Genomic DNA, 23,718 nt, shown 5'->3' with positions numbered 1-23,718 from the left:
TATGAAGGAGTACATTTACCTAGGTCAATTACTCACAGGGGGCCCTAATCATGAGAAGAAAATTTATAGAAGAATGAAAATGGGTTGTAGGGCATCCGGCAGACATTGTCAGCTACTGAGTGGAAGCTCACCATTATAATTGAAAAGGAAGGTGTACAATCGGTGCATTTTACTGGTGCTGACATATGGGACAGAGACGGCCGGCGCAAAGAGCGACACAGAAAGAGAGCCGTTTAGATCAGAGAGCAAACGGTTCTAAACGATATTCTAGTTGACATTAAGAAAAACAATGGAGCTGGGCAGGTCATGTAATGCTTTGGTTAAATAACCGGTGAACCATCAGGGTTACAGAATGTGCGAGAAGAGAAGCGTGGTCGAGGACGGCAGAAGACTAGATGGGGTGGTAAAATGAGGAAATTCGCGGGTGCTAGGCGTAATCGGTCGGCCCAGGACAGGGGTAATTGGAGATCGCAGGGAGAGACCTTCGTTCTGCAGCGGATATAACATAGCCGCCTTGATGATATATATAGACGTGCGTGTGTGCGTGTGTGCGTGTGCGTGTGTGTGTGTGTGTGTGTGTGTGTGTGTGTGTGTGTGTGTGTGTGTGTGTGTGTGTGTGTGTGTGTGTGTGTGTGTGTGTGTGTGTGTGTGTGTGTGTGTGTGTGTGTGTGTGTGTGTGTGTGTGTGTGTGTGTGTGTGTGTGTGTGTGTGTGTGTGTGTGTGTGTGTGTGTGTGTGTGTGTGTGTGTGTGTGTGTGTGTGTGTGTGTGTGTGTGTGTGTGTGTGTGTGTGTGTGTGTGTGTGTGTGTGTGTGTGTGTGTGTGTGTGTGTGTGTGTGTGTGTGTGTGTGTGTGTGTGTGTGTGTGTGTGTGTGTGTGTGTGTGTGTGTGTGTGTGTGTGTGTGTGTGTGTGTGTGTGTGTGTGTGTGTGTGTGTGTGTGTGTGTGTGTGTGTGTGTGTGTGTGTGTGTGTGTGTGTGTGTGTGTGTGTGTGTGTGTGTGTGTGTGTGTGTGTGTGTGTGTGTGTGTGTGTGTGTGTGTGTGTGTGTGTGTGTGTGTGTGTGTGTGTGTGTGTGTGTGTGTGTGTGTGTGTGTGTGTGTGTGTGTGTGTGTGTGTGTGTGTGTGTGTGTGTGTGTGTGTGTGTGTGTGTGTGTGTGTGTGTGTGTGTGTGTGTGTGTGTGTGTGTGTGTGTGTGTGTGTGTGTGTGTGTGTGTGTGTGTGTGTGTGTGTGTGTGTGTGTGTGTGTGTGTGTGTGTGTGTGTGTGTGTGTGTGTGTGTGTGTGTGTGTGTGTGTGTGTGTGTGTGTGTGTGTGTGTGTGTGTGTGTGTGCGTGTGCGCGTGTGTGCGTGTGCGCGTGCGTTTATTTATTCCGTACTGCTAGCCTGCTTTTGAGGCCCTAGGCAGGAGTGGGACATACATAAAGGCTTTAAGAGTCAATAACATGTGAAACACAAGAAATAAAAAAAAGAGAAAAAAAGGTGGAAACAAGCAAAGCGTCATCTTGGTACAATGCAAAAGAAACAACAATAAAAAGGAAGGAAGATGTCAAAGAATTCTGCAATACAGCACATGTTTGCACAATGGCTTATACAAACACACACAAAAAGAAATTGACGGTGCCCTTAACATGATATAATCTATAGTGTATGGATTAGGATAGAAATCGTGGGAAACGTTTCGGTTCATAGATTAATGAGTGCGTGCATGAAGGACGATATGGTGGAGCTTTGAAGAACGTTTTCAGGCAGAGCGTTCCAGTCATGGATTGTCCGGGGGAAAAAGGACTGCCTAAATAATGTGGTATGGTGCGAATATTCGTCTAACCTGAATGAATGTGATGAACGCGTTGGGCGCCGGCTACAAAGGGTAATATACAATTTTTTATCTAATTTTACATGTTCCCGATGAATTAAATATAACATTTTGAGCCTGTCTCGATACCGTCTTGCCTCTAGGGTTTCCAGGTTCGCCTGCTGTAAAAGAGCGCTAGCTGATGTATCACGGCGGTGGGAATTAAAAATAAACCTGACTGATTTCCGCTGTATCATTTCAATCATATTTATGCTTGCTTGTGTGTAAGGATCCCAGACAGGAGTAGCGTACTCTAACAATGGTCTGATGAACGTCTTGTATGCTAATAATTTTATATTACATGTAGATTTAGCCAAGGTTCTCCTCAGGTATCAGAGCTTATTCATGGCTTTCCTTTTAATGTGAGCTACATGTCTATTCCACCTAAGGTCCGACGTAATTACTAAACCAAGGTATTTATATTCTGTAACAGAGGATAAGTTATGGCCATTAATGCTGTACACAAAGGGTAACGGCTTCTTTTTGCGTGTAATGATCATTGATACTGTTTTTGTTAGATTAATGTTCATTTGCCACTCTAAGCACCAAGTCGCTATTGCTGATAAAGATGAATTTAGGATCGTCTGATCTGCCTCGCTGTGAATTTCATGATAAAGTACGCAGTCATCTGCAAACAGTCGAATTTTAACTGGTATATTATTCACTATATCATTGATAAAAACTAGAAAGAACAGAGGGCCCAAGACTGATCCCTGTGGGATTCCAGATTGTACATCGGATAAGTCTGATTTCGCATCATCAACAACGACTGTCTGTCGCCTGCCCGTAAGATACGCCTCAATCCAGTGAAGTAGTGGCTCGTTTTTGAGAATAGGTTTTAACTTTGATAACAACTTCTGGTGGGACACACGGTCGAAGGCTTTCTCAAAATCTAAGAATATCATGTCAATTTGGCCTTGGCCGTCTAGTGCTGCCGCGATTTCATGCACTGTTTCTAATAGTTGTGTTACAGTGGATTTCCCACGACGGAAGCCGTGTTGTCGTGGACCACAGAGGCCATTACTATCTATGAAGACTGAGATGTGCCTAAATATTATGTGTTCCATCACTTTTGATGAAATGCAAAGTAGAGAGATAGGACGGTAAGATTGGAGCAATGAACGGTCGCCTGATTTAGGGATGGGAATTATTTTTGCATGTTTCCAGTCACGTGGGATTTCTGCACATGAAAGTGATTTATTATAAATAACGTAAAGATATTTGGCGCACCATTCGGCATATCGCACCAAAAAAGCATTAAGTATTTCATCGACGCCTGGCGACTTCTTTATATCAAGATCAAGAAGCAAGGACAGTACACCTGCTTCGTTTACGTCGAGATCATCGATGGGTGGAATATTACTTAAAGCAGCTATGTGCGGTGTGTTTCCATCATCCCTCGTAAACACAGAGCAAAAGTACTTGTTAAGTGCATTTGCAATTTTCAGTTTATCTTTCACTATGAAACCATCCACACAAATATCAGACACGTGGGTTTTCTTTGGCGATAAGTACCGCCAGAACTTATCCGGGGATGACAGAAGAAAATTTTTTAAAACAACATTTTGATAATAGTCTTTCGCTTTCGAAATCCCAGTTTTTAGCTGTAGACGCAGGTTGGTTAGCTTTTCGGCGTTAGCCTTTGAGGGTCGTGCTTTATGTTGCTTTCTTACTTGCTTGCTTTAGTTTTCGCCCAAGTCGTACGAGGTCTCTTGTCATCCACGGATTCGTTTCACATACAACTTTCCGCTTTATGGGCACAAAAGTGTCGATACAGTTGTGAACAACATTTTTAAAGAAACGCCATAAATTGTCAACGGACACAAGATGAGATTCTGATAGAGATGCAAATTCAGAAAATTTACTCTCTAAGGCATCAAGTATGTCGACATCACTAGCGCGCAAGAAGTCAGGAATCGAGTACTGGTTTTTAGAGGGTTTGAACCTGAAATTTAGCTCTAGTGTAAGGCATACCATTCTATGATCCGAAATTCCCTGGAATATGTCGACACTCGGATTACGATTGAGGACTTGGTCGTTCACAAGAAAGAGATCTAATGTGCTTTGCGCGCGAGTCGGTTGTTTTACCAGTTGAGTCAAAGCATGAAAAATAACGATGTCAGTTAAAGGCTCAGCTGCCGCGCAAAGGGCATCAGGGAAATCAGTTGACCAGTCCACTGACGGGACGTTGAAATCATCAGCAAGCAAAACATTCTTGCCCTGTATGCCAGTTGTACACAAAAATTCATTCAGAGCGTCAAAGAATGCGTCACAATGTGGCGGGCGGTAAAAACCACCAATTGTAAGATGGAAATCATCCAAAAACACTTTCGCGATGACGCATTCAGTGCCGGCAATATCAGGTAACCTTTGTACTTGCAAACAGTCTTGAAACAACAAAGTGACTCCGCCTCCGCGGGAATCTCGATCTTTCCTGTATATTTTGTACCCAGGTGGTGTTATCTCGAAGTCCAGGATGCCAGGTGCAACCAAGTTTCAGTTATCATCATTACATGTGGCTCATGCGCCACTGCAATGCTATGCAAGTCGCAAAGCTTATTTAGAATGCTGCGTGCGTTTAAATTAAGGCATCGGAAGCTTTTTTGAGTGCCCGAAGAAGTTCACTGTTTCTTCCTAGGTTTTTTGGTGGGTGCTAAAACAGGAATTCTTTTCATTTCAGTAGAGTCCCAGGTATACATTTCTCCGTTTATAACGATTTTGTCATGCACAAGCATCACTTTTTCGCCGCCCTTTCTGATATTTGCCGTGCTTTCCCATAGATGCCTTCTTATTTGCCTAGTTTCTGCAGAAAAGTCTTCTGCAATCGAGATTTCTTTTCCTTTTAGCTTAGAGCAGTTTCTGAGCACTTTAATCTTTTCACGGTGGTCAATGAGTTTGAGCACAACTGGCCTATTTTTGTTTCGCTTCTTTTGTCCGATTCGGTGAATTCTTTCGACTGTTGACACCTTTACACCGAGCATATTTTCAAATATTTCGGAAACCACAGAATTTGTTAGCGATTGAAACGTTTCATCAGGACGTTCCGGTAAACCGAACACGAGAAGATTATTGCGCCTGCTCCTGTCCTCGAGGTTGATCAATTTACTTTGCAAGGTATTTATGGTTGTCTCAAGACTAGAAATCTTGGCCGTAAGTTCTGTAAATGTTACTGTGGAATGTTCGACCTTGGATTCGATAGTGTCAAGTCTTGCTTGCATGGTTTTTTGACCATCAAGTATTTGGCGCAATAGCTCCTCTGTGCTCGGCCCGGGGTTCGATTCTATGTCACCGCAAAGCATGAGCAATGAAAATGCAACGTCTTGCACAAGAGAACATAACCCGTTTAAACAAGTGGGGCACGTCAGCTGGATGAAACAACGGTTGCTAGTTTTGATAGTCGAGTAGCTCTTACTAACCTGCACAAAATACAGAACCGGGTTCATGCTTGTTGGGGAGCCGCTGACGTGCCCACTGAAGAAGCTGTCGTGCATCCCTCTTCTTATAGTCCTCGGCTCCGATGACGTCGAACTGGGGGGCGGATGCTCCTGGTCACTGATGCCGCCGAGGTAACAAAGAAGCCCATCTGCGCAGGCGCCTCCAGTACTGTCTGCCGATCGGGTGGTGTCCTTTTCCGTTACTGTAGGTGCGCCGGTCAGTCCAGCCGAGCCGAGAAGTGCAATCCAAGGCCGATTCAAATAGGTCGCGAAGCTTCGGGCGAAAAGCGGTTCAGTACAGATTGTCACCGACATCAGCATGGGGGGTTATGGGAGCAACGATCGAAGCGCGACTATGTTTGGAGGGAACAAACATTGGGAAAGAAAAACGCCTTTTTTAATTCAAACGAGACACAGTTAGATTCATTCAACGAAAATAAAATTCCTAGTCAATTTTAAATATTCGTGATGAGTTAAGAAAATACGTTTAATTTTATTATTATTAATAAATGTATTTCTTTTCAGCGCCCATCGCTACAGGGGGCGTTGACGCCACTATCACTCGCAGTGCAATGCACGTCTTGAAGTGGGCAGAAAGGCGCACTCGTATCACCTGTTGAAATACGCCCCCCTCACAATTTGTGCTTTCTTGCTTGTCGAAGTTTGTCTGAATTTGGTGACGCGGGTAGCTTCATTGCTTCTTAATCTGTTCAGTCAAAAGTAGTGAGTTACGACCGCCAGATAATTGTGTAGTTGGTTTCGTGCGACTGCGCTGGCCGACGGACTTGGCATCCGACAATAGGATCAGCACTCTACACCTAAAGCTTTCGTCGGCCTCCAAAGAAAGTATGTTCTGCGCAGGGATGCGATTTCGACAACCGTATGGCTGGCCTTTTCCTGCATCGCTTTCCACGCTGAAAGCTCGAAACGCCCATCAAGTCGAATGGCGGGGCATTTGAATATATAGCTACAAAGGAAGAACAACAAAACAAATTTCGCGCCTTTGAAAACAAAATGACGTCACTTCTGCTTTTAACGGACATGGCGTCACGTTATTTTTTCTTCCGCCGGAAGTGTTCCCACCACATACAGATGGCGCTAAGCCCCATGAACCGGCGATGGACCGCCATGTTTTGAACGTATGGTCTCCTATGGAAGCTTCGCTACCAGGTACATTTACCTTGTGCAATCTGCACAAAATACGTTAATCTGCACAAATCGCGTTAAAGTCAGAGTCTGCCGGGCGCATCTCTCTATGATTGGTAAAAACGCTGCAAAAGGTCTAATTGAGTTTCCGCGTAACAGAATTTTCCTCATATCTTCTTTTATATTTTCTCGTATATTCAAATTACAATCGAACGCTATCATGTCTGTACGTTGTGTGTGAGTCGTACTTCGCCATTTTTCTGACGCATATTACTTTGAGAAAATCAATTATCTCAGTAACGCCTCTTCGCTACAAGGAGGGCCTGCATGGTTTAGTATGCATGCTAAGGAATGCTTTTTCGCTCACATGACGGTCGGCGCCGACACCGGACGCCGACGTTGGGTTTTCTGTGACATGGGGCACATAACGCTCTCGCGTTAAAATGCGGCCGAGACACTTAAAGCTGATATCGTGTGGGAATGCGGAAGCATTGTAGTCGCTTTGGTGAAATGTTTTCGCTTAGGTATTCATCCGCATGTCGTCTCGGACGTTATAAGCTTGTACGCCGTTCCTTTTGAGACGTGATGGCGGCGATACATCTCATTTTATACTCTCGTGATTGGGCATCGAGAGTTTTGTTGTTGTTTCCTGTCACGCATGTGGCCTCCTGCCCACTATGCAGGGTTGGCCACGAAATGAATACGCGGAGCGTAGCGGTGCCATTTCGCATTGAAGGATCCTTAGCGCGTGATAAAAGATGATGATGACGAAGATGATGACGATGATGGAAGATGATGATGATGATGATGCTATAGAAAGTGTTATGCGAGCTTTCGCATATAAGGATGACACGATGCCGGGTTGTGTAGGACACCGAGAAATTTAACGTCAATCCGAGCATATCTTGACGTGTTTTCTTTTTTCTTTTTTTTCTTTTTTATTCTTTGCGCCGTCGGTCATTTTTGTCACCTTGTTTTGGTGACGCCGCCACCGCATTTTCGCTAAATTGGGCATATATTTCCATCGAATTAAAAAAAAAAGTCAGACTAAAGAACGTGCGTTATACTTCTCTTATCGGATGTGGTCTAATAAGTGCCACCTAGGTCGTCGCTCTCATATTTCGTTATCTTTCGGTTCTTCTCTGATGTAGCACGCAGTGCATTTGTAACGCAGTTTGTTTACGAATTCTCGGGAGGTTTCGAGTTGCACAGGAGGGCTTGTGACACTCTCAACGACACTCTCAACAGATCTTGTACTCGGCGCAGGGCCTTAAATTTAAGCTCCCCAGCCGGACATTTGTATGTAGTTGCTACGCAAAACAATGAAAGACTCGTTTTGGTGCGGATAAGTTTGGTGCACTAGACTCGCACTGATCTCTGTTCATTTATTTCTCGGTTTAACTTAGGGTGCCACAACCTTTTCTCGTGCCAGTACCGACACTCCCCGTAAACCTGACGTTTCAAAGTTCGGATGTATTAGGGAACAGTAGAGGGAAGAGGCGGGGGGAAAAGGGGGCGAGAGTCTACCGAGTGTCGGATCACTTCGGGACAATAAGCTGAAAAAACCTTTTTAAACGCAGCAAAAAAATTAGGCCTACACTTAAAAGTACAACACAGTTCGTACCTTCGCACTGGCGTAGTGGGCGCCATGGTTCGGGCACACTATAAGCTCAGCCAAATAAACAGTATTTTGAATCGCCACTTCTTTCTGTCGGGTTGGCTATTTCAAGCAATTTTCAGCAGGCGATGGGCAACGAGATTTATCTCGCTTCTCGCTAGTAGCGCGTCATTCGAAGAACCCCCACTTTAGTAACCGATCACGTACGGAATATACGCTGCACTGGGAAAGAGAAAAGTGATAAAGGTATAGCGGTGAATGATGATGAGGAGGAGCAAGTGGCATGTTTTACGTAGACCAATCTTGTAAACAAAAGAAAAAAAGAAAATCAAATTCACTTAACATCTACGGTATGCTTCGCATTACACACTACGTAGATATCAACTCGACTCGACTTTGCCTGCACCTACAGAGATTAGTATTCCTGAATAGAGAGAGAGAGAGAGAGAGAGAGTGAACGTGTTCTTTTATTATCTCTTACAGTTCGACAGCGTGAAATCTTTTCGCGACGGAGTTCGTTGCGTATCGACAATTTCTGCGTACATAAAAATAGCGCTCTGTCCAGTTTACACTTGTCCTTCTTTAGGTTAGCTTTTATGTGCGGTTCATTATGTACTCTCCATGGTCTACAGCTCACCAGTTAAGCCAAACATGCAACGGGGATCGTACTTCATGAAGCATTTATTGAATTTCGCTTGATTACCTCCCCTGATTCTGCACCAGAGGCGCGTTATTTCAATTTTATTTTATTGTGTTCGTGGCGTACATAGTCGCCTATGCGAGCTCGCGCTCATGGCGACGGTAACGAAAAAAAAAACTGGAAGCCCGTGACACATCACGTGAATTCGTTCGCACGGGCTTTCGGCGTCTCGAAACCTATACCAGGCTCTGGCCAATGGTGAACGATGCGGCTGCCAGCGCCACCACTATCATCAGCGGCCTCGGCAGTGATGCCGCCGATCTAGCCGCGAAAGGCGTGAACTTGAACGAGCGATAGACGACGCGGTTCCCCAGGGGCTGCAGCTGGCGCAGGTTTCCCGCGATCCTGTACTTGCAGCCGCCCGTGTAGGTGTACAGGTTGTTCCTCAGTCTTGACAGCTGCACGCGAACGCAGAACGCAAGAAAACTTGTCACACGCCGATACACGGAGCGCGGAAAAGGAAACACTGCTGGTTCGTTGTAAATTGTCTTTTATAAGCCCCGCACGATACGCCCGAGTTGCGACGACGGACGTAGCTGTATAGAGTGCTCCGCGGATTAACTTCGAGCATTCTACATCCACCGGAATGAAGAATCCAACCTAAGACCGCGTTTGCATCAGCACAATGCTAGAGTCCCTCATAGCACTGACCACGTCTTCGTTTGCCTTTTCTTGATTGCAGGCCTCCGAATTTAGTATATATGTCACACTTATTCTTGTCTTCTTTTTAGATATATAAGAAACCAAACTAACATTTGGGTGCATACATAGTATGAGATTAAGGCTTGCGTTGGGGCTGCTTTGAAAAGCGTAAGTGGATACAGCTGTTGAGAGTGCCCTACACTCGAACTTGAACGAGTCCCGGGTCGAATCCCGGCCACCGTGGCCGGGATTCGACCCCGCGACCCCGGACGATACAGCAGCTTATCGCGTATCGCTGTATTCAACTCACAGTATGGCACCCTTATATTGCACCTAATATTCAAAATCGCGAAAGAATCGCAGCAGAGCGGCCAGGTTTATTTTTATAAATATGTTATGCTGGAGTTTCCTACTGAAGTAAGGAAATGCAGCGGCACACCGGGTGTTTATACGATGACCAAGTAGTATTTAAGAACAGTCGCCTTGAATTAAAATTACTGCTCCTTCGGAGTGGTGGTGATACGTGGTGACGGGTGATACGTGGCAATTAGTCGCTAATCGACGATAGTTTATGCTAAAAAGAAACAAGAGTATATATGCTTGTGACGCTACGTGTCTACGTCACTTATGTTTCGCACGCTCATACATGACCAATCCCCATAAGAGCAACTGGGCGAGCGAGGTATGCGCAGCGTACACTCTTGCTATTTGTGGCTAAACACGCGCAGCGGCGATAATCCGTCCGTCGGCAGTTTCGAAGTTTTCCAGCGATGCAGCAGACGCTCGAGATACCAGCTTTGTCGCACGCAAGCGTTGATGGCGCAGGATTTGAGAAACGTATTGAAAGCGTATTTCGAAGGGATAAGGGCAAAATTTTGATGAATTTGCAGTTACACAAATTTTATTCTGCGTTACAGTACAATATCCGTTTAATTTCCACGCGGCAGAACCGGATTCAAATTGTAGCCGCGATGTTCTTTCTTTTTTCCCTTTTTTTTTGCACGCGCCCGATATTGAGCCATGCTGCCACGCTAAAATTAAAAAAAAAAACGCTTCTCTCAAATCCAACGGAGGCGTGGACAGAGAGGGACAGAATGACCAGATACTGTGATATTACAAAATTTTATCAAAACTGAAGGCGGGTTTATCCGCCCCCTAACCCCAAACTCGACAGGGTCCAAGCGGTAGACTGGCGGCAGCTACAAACAAATACCTTCCCCAACCCCGTCCATCTCAGGAGGATATATCCGGCCGTCTACTCAGATGATAACTGCAAGCTATGCAGCAGGGCTCACGCAACTCTTAGACACATTCTCTGGGAATGTGACGTTATATGCGAAGAAAATGCAGTTTCCCCAGATGAAGCTGCGGCGCGATGGACGGCCGCGTTGCGCAGCTCAAACCTCGAAAATCAACTATGGGCCATCCAGCAAGCCCGTGAGGCGGCGAGGAGACAGGATCTCCGGACCTCCTCGGGGGCGGCCTAGGCCCAGGCCACGAATTTGCCGGATTGTTAATAAATTTCTTACCACCACCACTTCTCGAATCGGAGCCCGTGTAATTCGCCATTGACCGGCGCTCGTGAGTCAGCCACTTATGATAGAGATCGGCGCGATAACGATAATCTTGATGCGACGATGGCCACAATACGCTGTGAAAATTGCGTGTGCACGGGTCCATGATATCGCGTGTAATCAACAGCTCCTGATCGTAATCAAAATTACGACGCCCTCCTCTCGTGACACCATACAGAACCACATGCAAGTGAAAAGAGACGCCGCTCGCCTGCTGCTCTCCGATGGCCACGGTACTCCTGAAGACCACGACGAAGGCGTCGCTGGTGCACGGAGGGAAGCTGAGTGAGCCCAGGTAGATGTAGTAGTGTTGCGTCGTGTTGGGCAGCAGGTAGGCCAGGGGCATCAGCACCTCCGTCTTGTTGCCGCGGAACGTCATGTGCTCCGAGGCGTTGACGAGCGTGTCCAGAAACGGGTTGTTTTGCTCCTGTTTCTGCAGGTATGTCAAAATTGAACCGGAAGGTGCTTTTTTACGTCCCAAAGCAAACCAGGGATAAGAGTGACCCCCAACCCCTTAGTTCGGGCACCGGAGTAATTTTGACCAGCAGTCTGCGTTCATTAACGTGCAGCTAATTTATGTAGAAGCTCTTATTAAAGCTCGCCCGCTTCGGCCAGAAATTCATCCCGCTACATCGTGCTCGGCAGCTGAGTGTCAAGAACGCTATAGCCACTGAGGCACCGCGACGGAGCCTTGCAGGTGTGGATGTAAAAGCTACAGCATGCTCAGTGGCACTGTTTACGTGTGAATACCCGTCACCTATAGCTTGTGGGGTTCTAACCCGTGCTCTTGGGACAAAGGAACGACAACACACTAGTGCAAACAACCACAAGGGCAGTTATTGCACCTTTCATGGACTAATGCCTGCTAGCCGAGTTGCTATTCACAAAACATGCCGATGGGGGCGCGACAAATCACGGAAGTTCGACTCACCGCGACCGGATAGCGAGCGAATATGTTCGCCCCATGCTGGACACCAATGCCTGGTCGTTCACGCGTACGCTCACGCGAACGCTGGCGCGTTCAAACGATCGTGTTCGTCCATTCCGGTGTAGGCCTCGCGAGACGGTCTCGCAGAAGCGTGGATCGGCGCACGCGTGGAACGTCCGCGCCGCTTGCCGATCCGAAGCCGAAGAGGAAGAGCCTACTCCCTGTCGCTCCAGACCAACCCCGTCGTTATGTGGCCCTAGCAGCGCCACAGTAGCGCCATCTCTCGTAATGCCCTGAAACCAGACCGACCGCCGCCGGCACTAAGCTACGCGGGGAAGCCAGATCATAGGAGACGCGAGACAAGCAGGGGAAACAACCGATAAGGGGACGCGTGAGAGTCGCGCATCCCCACAAGCAGACAGCCCCAATGGTTTGTCGAAACCGGCTAAATTTTTCACGGGCGTTCTCGCAAGCTGCTCGATTCTCGTCCTGCCATACCTTCACTCCGTCTTCACCTGCGGCTCAATAAATTCGATGATGGTAGCACAGTGCTGGAAGGGCTGATGTGATGCGCAATATAGAACAAAGTGGCCAGCCATTGCTTTCGCGAGCGCAAGGGCTTGTCTCAAATCGAGCTTCATAACAGGAGGCGATTGTATCCCCCGATGGAACACAGTTCTATAAGAAAGGGCTCAACAGAATATAAACGTACTTTATCAGTGAATGTAAAGAACTCTCCCCATTGCAGTTTCAGTGGAAATTTACGAAGTACCCCCGAAGTGTTTAAAACGCTCGTTCGAGCAGCCAAGAGCAACTGGAAACGTCACTTTGCCGGGAAAAAAATAAGGCTCGTAGGTTATAGCTACGGATCGCTCCTGCCACTTCGTCCACTTTCGCTCGAACTATGGGTTGTGATTGACCATTGTCGCACAAACTCTTCCTTTTTTTATAGAATGCAATAATGCACTCACCTTACACAAATGCAATTACCGTTTTGGTCTTGTTTGCTCTTTGCTGTAGTGAAGCGTATATAGCTGTACGTGCTCACCAAATTGGGATAGTCAATCGTACTGCGACCGGGAACGCTTGGACAGCGTGGCTCACCTCAAACAGTATGACGAAAATGGCCAGCCCCTGGCCACGCCGGATGCATTCAGTTGGCGTGGGCTTCTCTGAGGACACCAGGAGTTGGAGCTGGAAATTAGACAGCATGACGAAAAGCCACCCTAGTTCTTCTGTTCCATACAACATCTTTAAGACCGCGGCAAGAATATGCGTGATAAATATTGGAACGAGGTAGCGTAAAAGACATTGCTTTATTATTCTGCATTATGGCAACATCACCTACACCAGTAGTTTGCCAGATGTGCCAGATTTTCCGGCCATATAAACCTCGACATTCGATCCGTTGATAAGTTCCCTGCGTTCGTTACTAAGTTCCAATGCACGCAAATTCATTAATAAACTAACACACTGCTCTATTTAGCTGTTAGGCATAAAGACGCCTGAAACAGCATGTCATTAATTTATATTGGCTATTTTTTCTTCCTTCTACGAAAAGCACTCATGAAAAAAAAATGTTTCTGACAAGATGTGGTTGGACAAAGCGTTACAAGATGTCATTACCAGCTCGGCTATATATATTCTACAGTATAGCTTATTAATGTTTTTCCCGTATGTGCCTCCGGTATTCCACACATGCTAATACTCATACAGATTAGCTGAAACTTGACAGCGAATATGATATTAGTCGATGCTGCATGTATGACAGAAAAACGCTTGAACATATGTTAACTGATTTCCTTCGCCCTCAAGTGAATAGGGCAAGCACGCAGATACAAGAAATGCATGTGTTTCAAACTCGCCGTGCGGCAAGGTTAAGATGCATAGATATACACTTTACAACGTTCGCGCTAAGTGACACACTTGTGAGATCCTACTACAGTTGTCTGCGGTTTCGCATGCTAAGTGGGAAGATGGTCACGTGAGGGCTAGCTCCAGTGACTCGCAGGTGCACCTACTTCGGCGGCGAAGTTTCGGTCGTCGATGGTGTGCTCAGAGCCCCGCGGGCTGGTCTCGTTGCCGAAATGAAAGATGCCCTTGGACAGGTTGTAGCGCGCGGGCAGCGGTCCGCCGTAGGACTCGAGGTGGGCGTACAATGGCGTGATGTACACTGTGGGTTAGCGCGAAAGAAAAGAACAGGCCTTTGTACAGACGCTGGCAAACTTCTGAAGATGCCACGCAAACGTTTAAATAAGCGACGCTGATGGAAGCATTCATTCTTTTGTACGTCGCTGGCTCATTCAAAGGACTAAGCGGTTAACCGATTAATTGAGCCACTGCCTCATTCATTAATTCAATCACTTCGATTGACGTATATTTGGTTAACAGGCTGGCTTATATCCGTGCTTGTGTACAACTATCCATGAACGTGTTGGCCAGCAGTTTGCGCTTCGACGAAATGCACGTGAGAGTCGTTTAGGGTGCTGTGATGGCTATAGGGAATGTCCTATTTAGGCTATAACGCTTTCCTTTCACTTTCTGTGTATTTTTAGCCTATACGCAGTACAGGAAAGGTAGTATACGTCGAGTAGCTTCTAAAGAATTGCCCAGATGTTACCCTTCCTTTGGGAGAACATTGATACCAGTAGATTGTAGAAAAACTAATTTGCATGCACTGAAACCGCGGCAGTGCCACAGTATAGCTTCGTGACGTCTGCCTTCGTAGATTATCCATAGCGGACATGGAGGAAGGGCAGTTACTTCCTTCCTCCGCGAAATGTGCATGTGACATGCAGTGCGACTCACGCGCGTGTCCTCCGTTCTCGATGGCGAAGCGGAAGGGCACGTTGTAGCCGAGGAAGGAGATGGGCCCGAAGCTCTTGAAGCTCGTCTGCAAGAAGTTGATGTTGATTGGCGACTGGCTCGGGCTGCCGCACGCGCTCTCGAATGCCGGCCAGCCCGCCTCGTCTGCACAGTCATTTCAGAAGGTGCCATCACTCGATGGAACAGTACGCGCCAACGTGCTCGCGCTTTTAATGCCGTCGACATCTACGATGTTACTGCATTGCGTCTAACCGAACCGAAAGCAAAAGCTTGCAACTCCTGTGTCGCTATACACAGACACGACTGTTTTCGTTTTTTCAGTAGCCCCCTTAATTTCGATTAAGGTATGCGGAGGAGGTGAGGAAGTAGATATGGGTAGCCACTTCTACTCCTTCGCTCCCTCCTCTCTCTCTCCCTCCCTCCCCCTCTCTCTCTCTCTCGGCGTTTTCTAGTTACGTCAAGTAATTTACACCTTACAATCCGTTTCATACAAAGCAGGTAATGACGTGGAAGCTACGCAAAAAGTAGGGCCATATAAGTATCACTCTGCGCGTTTCACATTTGAGTTGTTCTTGACCTGCAGCCTTTTCTAAGAAATAACTATGCCACATATTACACTTACAACTTGTTGACGCAAGTTTACGTCGAATCACACATCGCTTGTGCGTATTTGTGCTTCCCGTAGGCGATGGACTACGTTTATCGTCGTGATCGAGCGCAATTAGTGAAGCACTGTGGCCGCTGGCCGCAGAAACACGTCACCCCGCTGGTATAGTGGTACATGGGTTCAGGTCTCCCACGCCTCTCATGTAATAAATAGGTCATGCTTTGCGACGTAAAGCTACGAGGTATAATTTCATAACGAATTGCATGGCGATATACTTAATATGTATCTCTCAAATGTGACGCGCTCTTTTTTTTTTTTTTTTGATCGCGGATGCCAGCATGTGAGAGAAATCTCTCTAGCCTTTGTAGCGTTGCCTGCTATTTAAGAAACGGATTACGCGTTCCATGCATGGATTACGTATATGGAGGTTAGCCTTCAGTAATTCAGGCGTGAGCTTAGACACGAGGTGTCATTGTTTTCGAATGAAATGCGCTGAGATGGTAATTTTACGTTCTGAATTTATTACGGGGGCAAAACCGTGGCCTGATTATGAGGCACGCTGTGGTGGGAGACTCCAGATTAATACTAACCACTTGGGGTTCATTAAGGGGCATCCAATGCACGATACACGGGTATTCTTGCATTTCGTCCCCATCAGAATGCCGCCAACACCGCCTGGATTAAACCCGCTACATCATGCTCGGCAGCACAATGTCATAGCCACTACTTTTAAGATCACATCCTTATGAAGCCAACACATGGCGAATCCAAGGTTTCATTGCTTCGTTGTTTCGTTGGCTTCATATGGTAGTGTCTGACAAAATATCGAGCCCTTTGGTTTCGCTCCTCGTTCATCGAAAAGGTTAGTCTTTCCACTGTGCAAGCACTCTCAGACGGGAAGAAATAGTGGGGACATAATGAATGACGTTGTTTGAACTTAGTGTCGACTACTAGAGAGCCTTCGTTTATCGCCCACGGGGCAATATCCCGGACATACAGCGTGTAGCATACAGAAGGATACTGTGCGTATTGCATTGTGTGCTACATAAACTTTAATTTAGACGTCAGCTCTATCGTACGCCCTTGTACCGGCTTTGTATCTTCGCGTTTGTGATGTGCGCCAAGCTGCACAAACCAGCACCGTTTTATCGTACCTTCATTTTGTAGCCTAGGAGGTAATCAGAAAGTACTGATTTCATGCGCGGTATCCAAAATCGGGAAATTTCCTCGCATGCATTTGGAGCCCCTAGTAAGTACATCTCAACGGATCGTTCCGTGGCACATTTAATCCTCTGTGCAGAGGTTTTAATCTTCTACTTCTACAGTCATAAGGGTCGTATTAAAACGTTCACGAAAAATCGCGTAAGGTGAAATATATAGCAACTCACGAAAAGAGAAAAAGACTTAGGAACGTCAACATATTAGAAAAAGCCTGATCTCTCTAGACTCTGCATGGTACAGTAAGACGCCATAGGAAATGAAGTAGACATGAAAAAGCTGGTCCACTTCGAGCTTGCGCACGTACGGCAGACGTAAATCAGATCCAAGTTTGCGATTATGCGTGACGTACACGGCAAGCTAATTTCGTTACTGTTTTTAATGACACTTATGTCCCAAGAATTCCGATGAGCCCCCATGTGTATTTATCTAAAGCGTCCTATCTTTTCTGTGGCTGGCGAATTATAATATTACTTCCCTGCATGGACATCATGCACTTCCGGTCTTAAAACTGTCAAGACCCAAGTCGCAACAGTGGCAAGAAAATAAAAAGGAAGCGCGCAGAGATGTCGGCACAAGCGTATATATAGTGCGGACGTTCGCCGACTTTTCGACTGAATGGCGTCGTTGCCGCAAGCGTAACACGGACATTAACTCACTCCACTTTTCATATTAACGGCGCTGTTGTATATGTAGCAAGCGTAGCGAGGACGTTCGTGCACATTTCGAATCAATGCGTGTAGTTGACGCACACGCATTCATTGGCAGAGTATATAGAGGAGTTTTGATCATTTTTTTCGTATCAGCGGCGTAGTTTCCGCAAGCCTACATAAAGCGCAGACGTTCACTCACTTTTCGTATCAACGGTGTCCGCCCTCGTCGCGTTCCCGCACTGCGGTGTCTTGTAAGCCCACCTGGTTCCGTCGCAGTACTCGCCCCCTGCACGCGGCGCGAACACCTCGTATTGATGCCTGAACGCAAAGTGCAACTTACGTCATAGATGTTACCGTGCAACGAAGTTGAGTCAACTGGTCTGAGCGCGCGTGCGCGTGTGCAGCTCTCGATGCTGAGAGGAAGCATGCGTGTGCAAAACGGGTAGACGGGGTCCACGTTTTGCACGCGCGCTTCGATCACGCACGAAACAAACGAGCTCGTTAACCTTACGATCCGTCGTCCAAGACTATACTGGTCCTGCGAAGGAGCTTCCAACAAGTTTTCGACGGACTTTGAACGCGATTCATTAAAAGAGCAGGAGGATCCTGACGCATCGTCCAGACCATTCAAGCAATCTATAATTTCTTGAAAGCCAGTTTCAGTGCTGCTGATTATTACGAACAACAAACAACTGGCTTGATTTAGTTCTTCAGAAGAAATAATTAGAATGCATAGCCATAACATCACGAATGAATTTGCCATAAATGTGACACTACTGAGAACAGCCTTCGTCGAGCTGCAGGGCCACTCATCCCAGCCACTTAACCCGACCACTCACATCCCAGTGGCGTGAGGGAGCGACCGGCGACGAGCCGGCGCATGGGTCTTCTGGCCTGCTCGGACCCGTGGAAGGACCAGCAAAGCAGCCACGTGGTCACCAGCACCGAGGACACGGGCGCGCCACGCTGTCCGCGGTTGTTGATGCCTGAAATCACATAGCGTCAATTATGTCCAAGGCTCTGATACCGTGATTGAAAAAAAAAACTGGGTCCCGGGTACTAACACTTCGGGCTTAAGAGGAAGCTGTAGCTCGGACACAACTCCGATACCCTGCCTATTCAAACGCATGTAAAACGCAGAAAAGCTTTTCTAGAACAACACGCTGCGCCTATTTTAACGAAATTTGTTGCATTCGAGAGCGAAAGTAAAAGTCTAGTGGTTGCATCGAAGCGGAAGTTTTATTTGGGATCTAAATATTTTTACGAGAATTGCCGAAAATTCGTAAGCTTGAAAATATAAACGAACGAAGCTTACAAATTCGTAGCTCTGCACCAACAACAGATATGGCAGTTTTGTGAAATGCACCTAGACTGGACAAAGATGATATATTAATTTATACCATACGTGAAATTATTACACTGCTTACAAGAACTTTGCAAAAATTATACTCACAATTATCGGTGTCCTTAAGAGCCACGTATCAAGTCTATCGACTTTAGACATGTGCTATTAGATGCAATTTGCAGCACTGTGATATCATTTTTCATTGCTGATATACAGAGTTGTAAACTTGGCAGTTTCGTTTTCTGAAAATTTGAGATTCTCAAGAATATCCTTTCTTTTTATCGACGGCTTAAATCAAAAGTCCGCCTTCAGATGTCCCTACATTTTAACATTTTCTTTTAAATGCAAAAAAGCTCGTCAAATTCGGTGCCGTGGTTGCCAAGAACAACGATTTCTCCTTTCCCGGATGGGAGTCCTCGAGGTTAAGGCTCCTCCTACTGCACACAACTGGAGGCGTCAGCACCGAATGCAGAACGTTAACACGCTGCGCGAGTGGTTACCTCCTTAGAGCTCAAGAATAGTACGGTTCAGAGACTATAAGCCCTGCTGTCCACCGATTCTAGAAAACACTCGGGCCTGGATTCATATAAAGCTAGAATTATTTGTAAGGGCATACCAGTAGTGAACGTGATTGGCCAGTGCCGAAGGGTACTTACCAAAGAAACTATTTGTGAATATGGGCCCTGGATATCAGCGCTTATGACTGAGCAGATCTGAACTCCCCAACGCCGGCTCCCCACGGCGATTCATACAACAGGTTTCAGAACAGAGAGTTGTGTTCCTGGTGTCTTTGTGCTCAAGACAGCTGGACATCAGGGCCCGAGTTCACAAAGCTTTTCCTCGTGTGCTATTTGTCATTGGCTGGCCTTTAGTCATATGCACTTATTAGAATGCTTATTTCGCTTTCAATAAAAAAATGTTTTGCGAAACTGACATCGATATGTATGTTAATTGTTTGTGCCCAATTTTTATGTACGCATTCGCATAAACATTTCTAGTTTATGTTTTGTTGTATTGTCATGGGGGGGGGGGGGACCTCTGCCAAACTGTGTTTACAGCTCAGTAACGTGGAAAGTTGGGCTAGTTGGTGAGTGATCATAGTACCTTGCTGGTGAAGCAGCGCACAGACACGGACACAGTGAAGACAAACAGGAATAGACGACACTCGCTGCACTCGCAACTATAGTTGCGAGTGCAGCGAGTGTCGTCTATTCCTGTTTGTCTTCACTGTGTCCGTGTCTGTGCGCTGCTTCACCAGCAAGGTACTATGATGTGTTTACAGCATTTTGTCTTATCTCTTCCTACCAAGGAAATAAAATTGAATTGAAATTGAAACAGGTCCAGCATGAGCGTTGGATGCGATTTTCTCTTAGGTGCAACTCTAGCTCCGGAGCTTTTCGTGAATATCATTTAGTAAACTTATATATAGTGCTAGCAACGCTTCTGATTATGTAAATTCGGTGTGGCTAAAGTTCAAGAACTGTGCATGTTTGTCTTCATCTATTTCTGTCTTTTAAGCTTAGGAAAACTAATGCGTCTAATCCATGGATCACGAGAGATGTTACTCATTTAAAAAGAGAAGTTAACCGCCTTAAAAAAAAACAAAAGAGAAAATGAAACACTAAACCTGCGCGATGGAAAATCAACCTCTTGTTATCGAAACTAAAAACAAATTCATCAAGAACCGAATACTTTTTTTTACAATTTTCACCTAAGCAGGCTAATAAAGGAATCACTTGCTAAGGTTTGTAGATTCATATAATCAAAAACAACTGGCGCTGATACTTTCTTAATAAAAAGAATCGCTTACCGTCTGACGAAACAGAAATCTCAGATGCATTCTACGAACATTTGAAAGCGGTCTTCCCATGCGATAACTCACGCACGCTTCATTTTGCTGAATTTGAAGGCCTTCCTGCCATTGGTGATTTGGATATTACTGAACCAGGTGTGACTAACCTTTTGTTCAATTTAGACGATAGAAAATCCCGGGACCAGATGAAATGCCTAGCGCCTTTTTTTAGAGAGGTATGCAGAGTGGCCGTCAAAATTTCTTACCGTTATCTTCAAAGAATCCCTGTCGTCGGGTACGTTGCCGGACGACTGGAAACTGTCCGAACTAAAGCCGTTAATGTAAGTCGAAACAAGCAACTGATTACAAATTATCGGCTTATAGTCCCAACCTGTTCCTGCTGTAAGTTACTGGAGCACACCATTCATAAACACATTACTGTATTTCTTGGTACTCGTTCTATTCTTTCACCAGCTCAGCGCGGCTTTAGGCGGGGTTTCTCGACCATGACACAACTCTTTGGAGCAATTCATGATCTTTCTTCAGCTATAAATGAGCGAAGTCAAATGGAGGCAGTGTTCTTAGACATAGCCAAAGCTTTCGATAAGATTTCCAACTCAAAGCTACAAATTGAGCTTCGTAGCACACTAAAACACAATCTGCTTTGTGACTAGCTTCAAGCATACCTGACGTCTCGGCACCATTGCGTCGTTTACAGATAACTTCCGTCTAAATTTCTGCCGGTTGTATCAGGGGTACCCCAGGGTTCCGTGCGGGACCCTTACTTGTTCTGCTTTATACATTGTTCATAGTTGTGACCCAAAACTTCAATTGTACGCTGATGACTGTGTACTGTATTCTGTTATAAATTCACATGATGATCAAGTTAAACTGAATGTTGAACTCGATTGCCTATTGAACTGGTGTGATACGTGGCGGATGAGTGTGAATTACACTAAAAGTGTTGTTTTCGGCCATTACAATTAAGACGCGTTCATTGACTTTTGACTATTCAGCTGATGGTAACCAACTTCTAGTTTCGGAATGCAAATATATTGGTCTTCACATAATTGACGATCCGCATTGGGAATGTCACATTAACCACCTTGCCAATAACGCCGTGACAAAATTACATTATTTGAAGTGATGTCTTCGCAATTCCTCTAAAATGTTAAACATTTAGCCTACAAGACTCTTGTTCTACCTTTTCTTGAATGTAGCAATAAAATATGGCAGTCATTTATATCTGTTAATATCAATCAAGTATAAAAGTGCAAAAGAAAGCACACATGTTCATCTTCAATCAGTATGGCATTACGTCTATTACTGAGTTAAGTGATAGAGCAGGTTTGAAGGCATTAGACAGAGTTAAAATAGCGCGCTTGCGTTTCTTGTTTAAAGTTGTTAAAGGCAAATTAAAAAACAACACTCACGAATACGCCAGACATTCTCTTGGGTACACTACGAGACGCAGATATCGTTTTACTTTGTTTGCTTCCTTTTCAAATAAAAAACAATGTTTTGAAATACTCTTTTTTTCCTCGCTCGCTAGTCGAGTGGAACGACCTCGATAAGTGAGTGAGTTGAGTGGACGACGTGATTCAACCTCAGGCATTCGTTGAACATGTGACGTCTACTTCGGGTCATTTCCTGTTTCTAGTGCTCTGTACTTTCATAATTGTGTTTCCTAATCAAGTAATTCATTCTTTTCAAGTTCCGTTTCCTTTATTCGCTTACTTTTTTACTATTTTGATGTGTACTGATGTCAACCCCACCCTGCCACGGCCCCTACTTGGGGCTGTATTGTAAATAAATAAATAAATAAATAAATAAATAAATAAATAAATAAATAAATAAATAAACAAACAAACAAATAAATAAATAAATGAAATATTGGCCCAGGGGCTGAATTCATTAATCGCCTCGTTTTCATGAACTGTCTGCCATCGTCTGATCGCCTTCGACTAAACATGTTCGATGCCACGACTTGACCGGTGCTTGTTCTTAGGAACCGACCACTAGCGCTCTCTGCAGTGCACACCAGTGGCACTCCACCGCAGCCCGGAACTCGCACATGGCAGACCGCCATGGCCCCCAGACGGGGGACCTAGAGATGCGAAAAGAGATCCGCCTATATTTTTTCCGTACTTCGCCGATCGGTAGACACTGCCGATTCAGTCATAACCAGGATATGAATCGAATAAAAGAAAATCGATTGGACGGCCTCTCGCATTTGTCTTGAAACTGTACTTTTTTTTGTGAGAAACCTTTCTTTAGTCGTCGTGCTCGCAGTATGCTGGCGTAGGCCCTCAAATCGCAAAAAAAACAAAAAAAAACTGTAATCGACGTGTATAATCCTAACGCCTTTCTTTTTTTTTTAACAGTTAGTACAACGGATATCTGAGGCTCAAAAAATTAAGTCCTGGGGTTTTAGATTTCTAACACGCTCTGATTATCAGGAGCACAGTCGTGGGGGAATGCGAATTTCGACCCGGTTTTTTACCACGCACCTAACGTTACGCGAGCGTTTTTGAATTCAGCCTTCTTGCGGCCGTCATGTCCGAGATCGAACGCGTGACTTTATAGACTCTAGCAGACCAACGCCATAACCTCTAAGCTACCGCGACGGGTAGCATCTATGCGAATACTTCTACGCCGGCAAATACATCTGCTTTTAAAGAAAAAGCTCTCTCACTATTAACCGAAAGTTCAAATGTGGTTGTATGAGGAGAGACATCCCATTAGCGAACTGCGGCATAATTATAGTGAAGTATATCAACGAACCGCTAGTTCCCTCGTCTTCTATCAAGTTGGCATACGTAAGACCGGTAATATACCGCTTTGCCTCCCTCTCCTCCCCCCAAAACATATAAGCGCCACGTCACAATTCGTCCGGCCGCAGGAAGAGATCCGCGGCCACTTACGCGAGGGTAGCATCCTGACCAGAAGTGGGAAGTCGTCGCCTTCGCTCGTCGAAGTCCCAAACCAAACGGACCGGTAGCTCGAACGAGCCTGTCTTCTTCTTCTCTCCTGGCACGTGAGCAGGCAGTGACGGCGGCGATGAGTGTCATCGCTCGTACGATAAGGGACGCGCCAGCGAAGCGGGTATTATTATTATTATTATTATTATTATTATTATTATTATTATTATTATTATTACGTGTCTCAGAAACCAAGACCACAAGGTTGTTCCTGAGCACGCTAATGAAATTTATTTAATTATTTGTTCATTTATTTATTTATTGTGAAAACGTATATACACTTGAGAAGGATAGAGCAAGCGAGTAGCATTTATTTATTAGTATTTATTATATTTATTATTTATATTATATTATATATATTATATATTGACGCGTATATTCTATTTAGAAGACAACGACGATGGG

General features: G+C 45.5%; 1 protein-coding gene across 1 annotated transcript; it reads right to left on the bottom strand.

Moving 5' to 3' along the window:
- Window positions 1-8,710: 8,710 nt before the first annotated feature.
- Window positions 8,711-23,361, bottom strand: LOC135910717 (carbonic anhydrase 1-like). The gene is made up of 8 exons (XM_065442760.1): window positions 23,257-23,361; window positions 18,035-18,181; window positions 17,395-17,481; window positions 14,700-14,861; window positions 13,913-14,064; window positions 12,996-13,085; window positions 11,175-11,396; window positions 8,711-9,145 (listed from the first exon to the last, which is right to left on the bottom strand). The coding sequence occupies exons 1-8, from the start codon at window positions 23,267-23,269 to the stop codon at window positions 8,924-8,926; spliced, it is 1,095 nt and encodes a 364-aa protein (XP_065298832.1). The 5' UTR covers window positions 23,270-23,361; the 3' UTR covers window positions 8,711-8,923.
- Between the last annotated feature and the right edge of the window lie 357 nt (window positions 23,362-23,718).

The sequence above is a fragment of the Dermacentor albipictus genome, chromosome 2 (assembly GCF_038994185.2).
Source record: "Dermacentor albipictus isolate Rhodes 1998 colony chromosome 2, USDA_Dalb.pri_finalv2, whole genome shotgun sequence".
In the NCBI taxonomy this organism is placed as follows: domain Eukaryota; kingdom Metazoa; phylum Arthropoda; class Arachnida; order Ixodida; family Ixodidae; genus Dermacentor; species Dermacentor albipictus.
The sequence above is the reverse complement of the archived record's forward strand: the minus strand, read 5'-3'. Positions and strand labels throughout refer to the sequence as shown.

Bases quoted from the DNA above. Each gene is read 5' to 3' on its own strand.
- LOC135910717 (XM_065442760.1), bottom strand. The intron at 14,862-17,394 runs GTGAGTGAACGT...ATGACTGTGCAG, and splicing joins GGACACCGTTGATACGAAAA to ACGAGGCGGGCTGGCCGGCA. The intron at 11,397-12,995 runs GTGAGCCACGCT...ACATACCTGCAG, and splicing joins TTTTCGTCATACTGTTTGAG to AAACAGGAGCAAAACAACCC.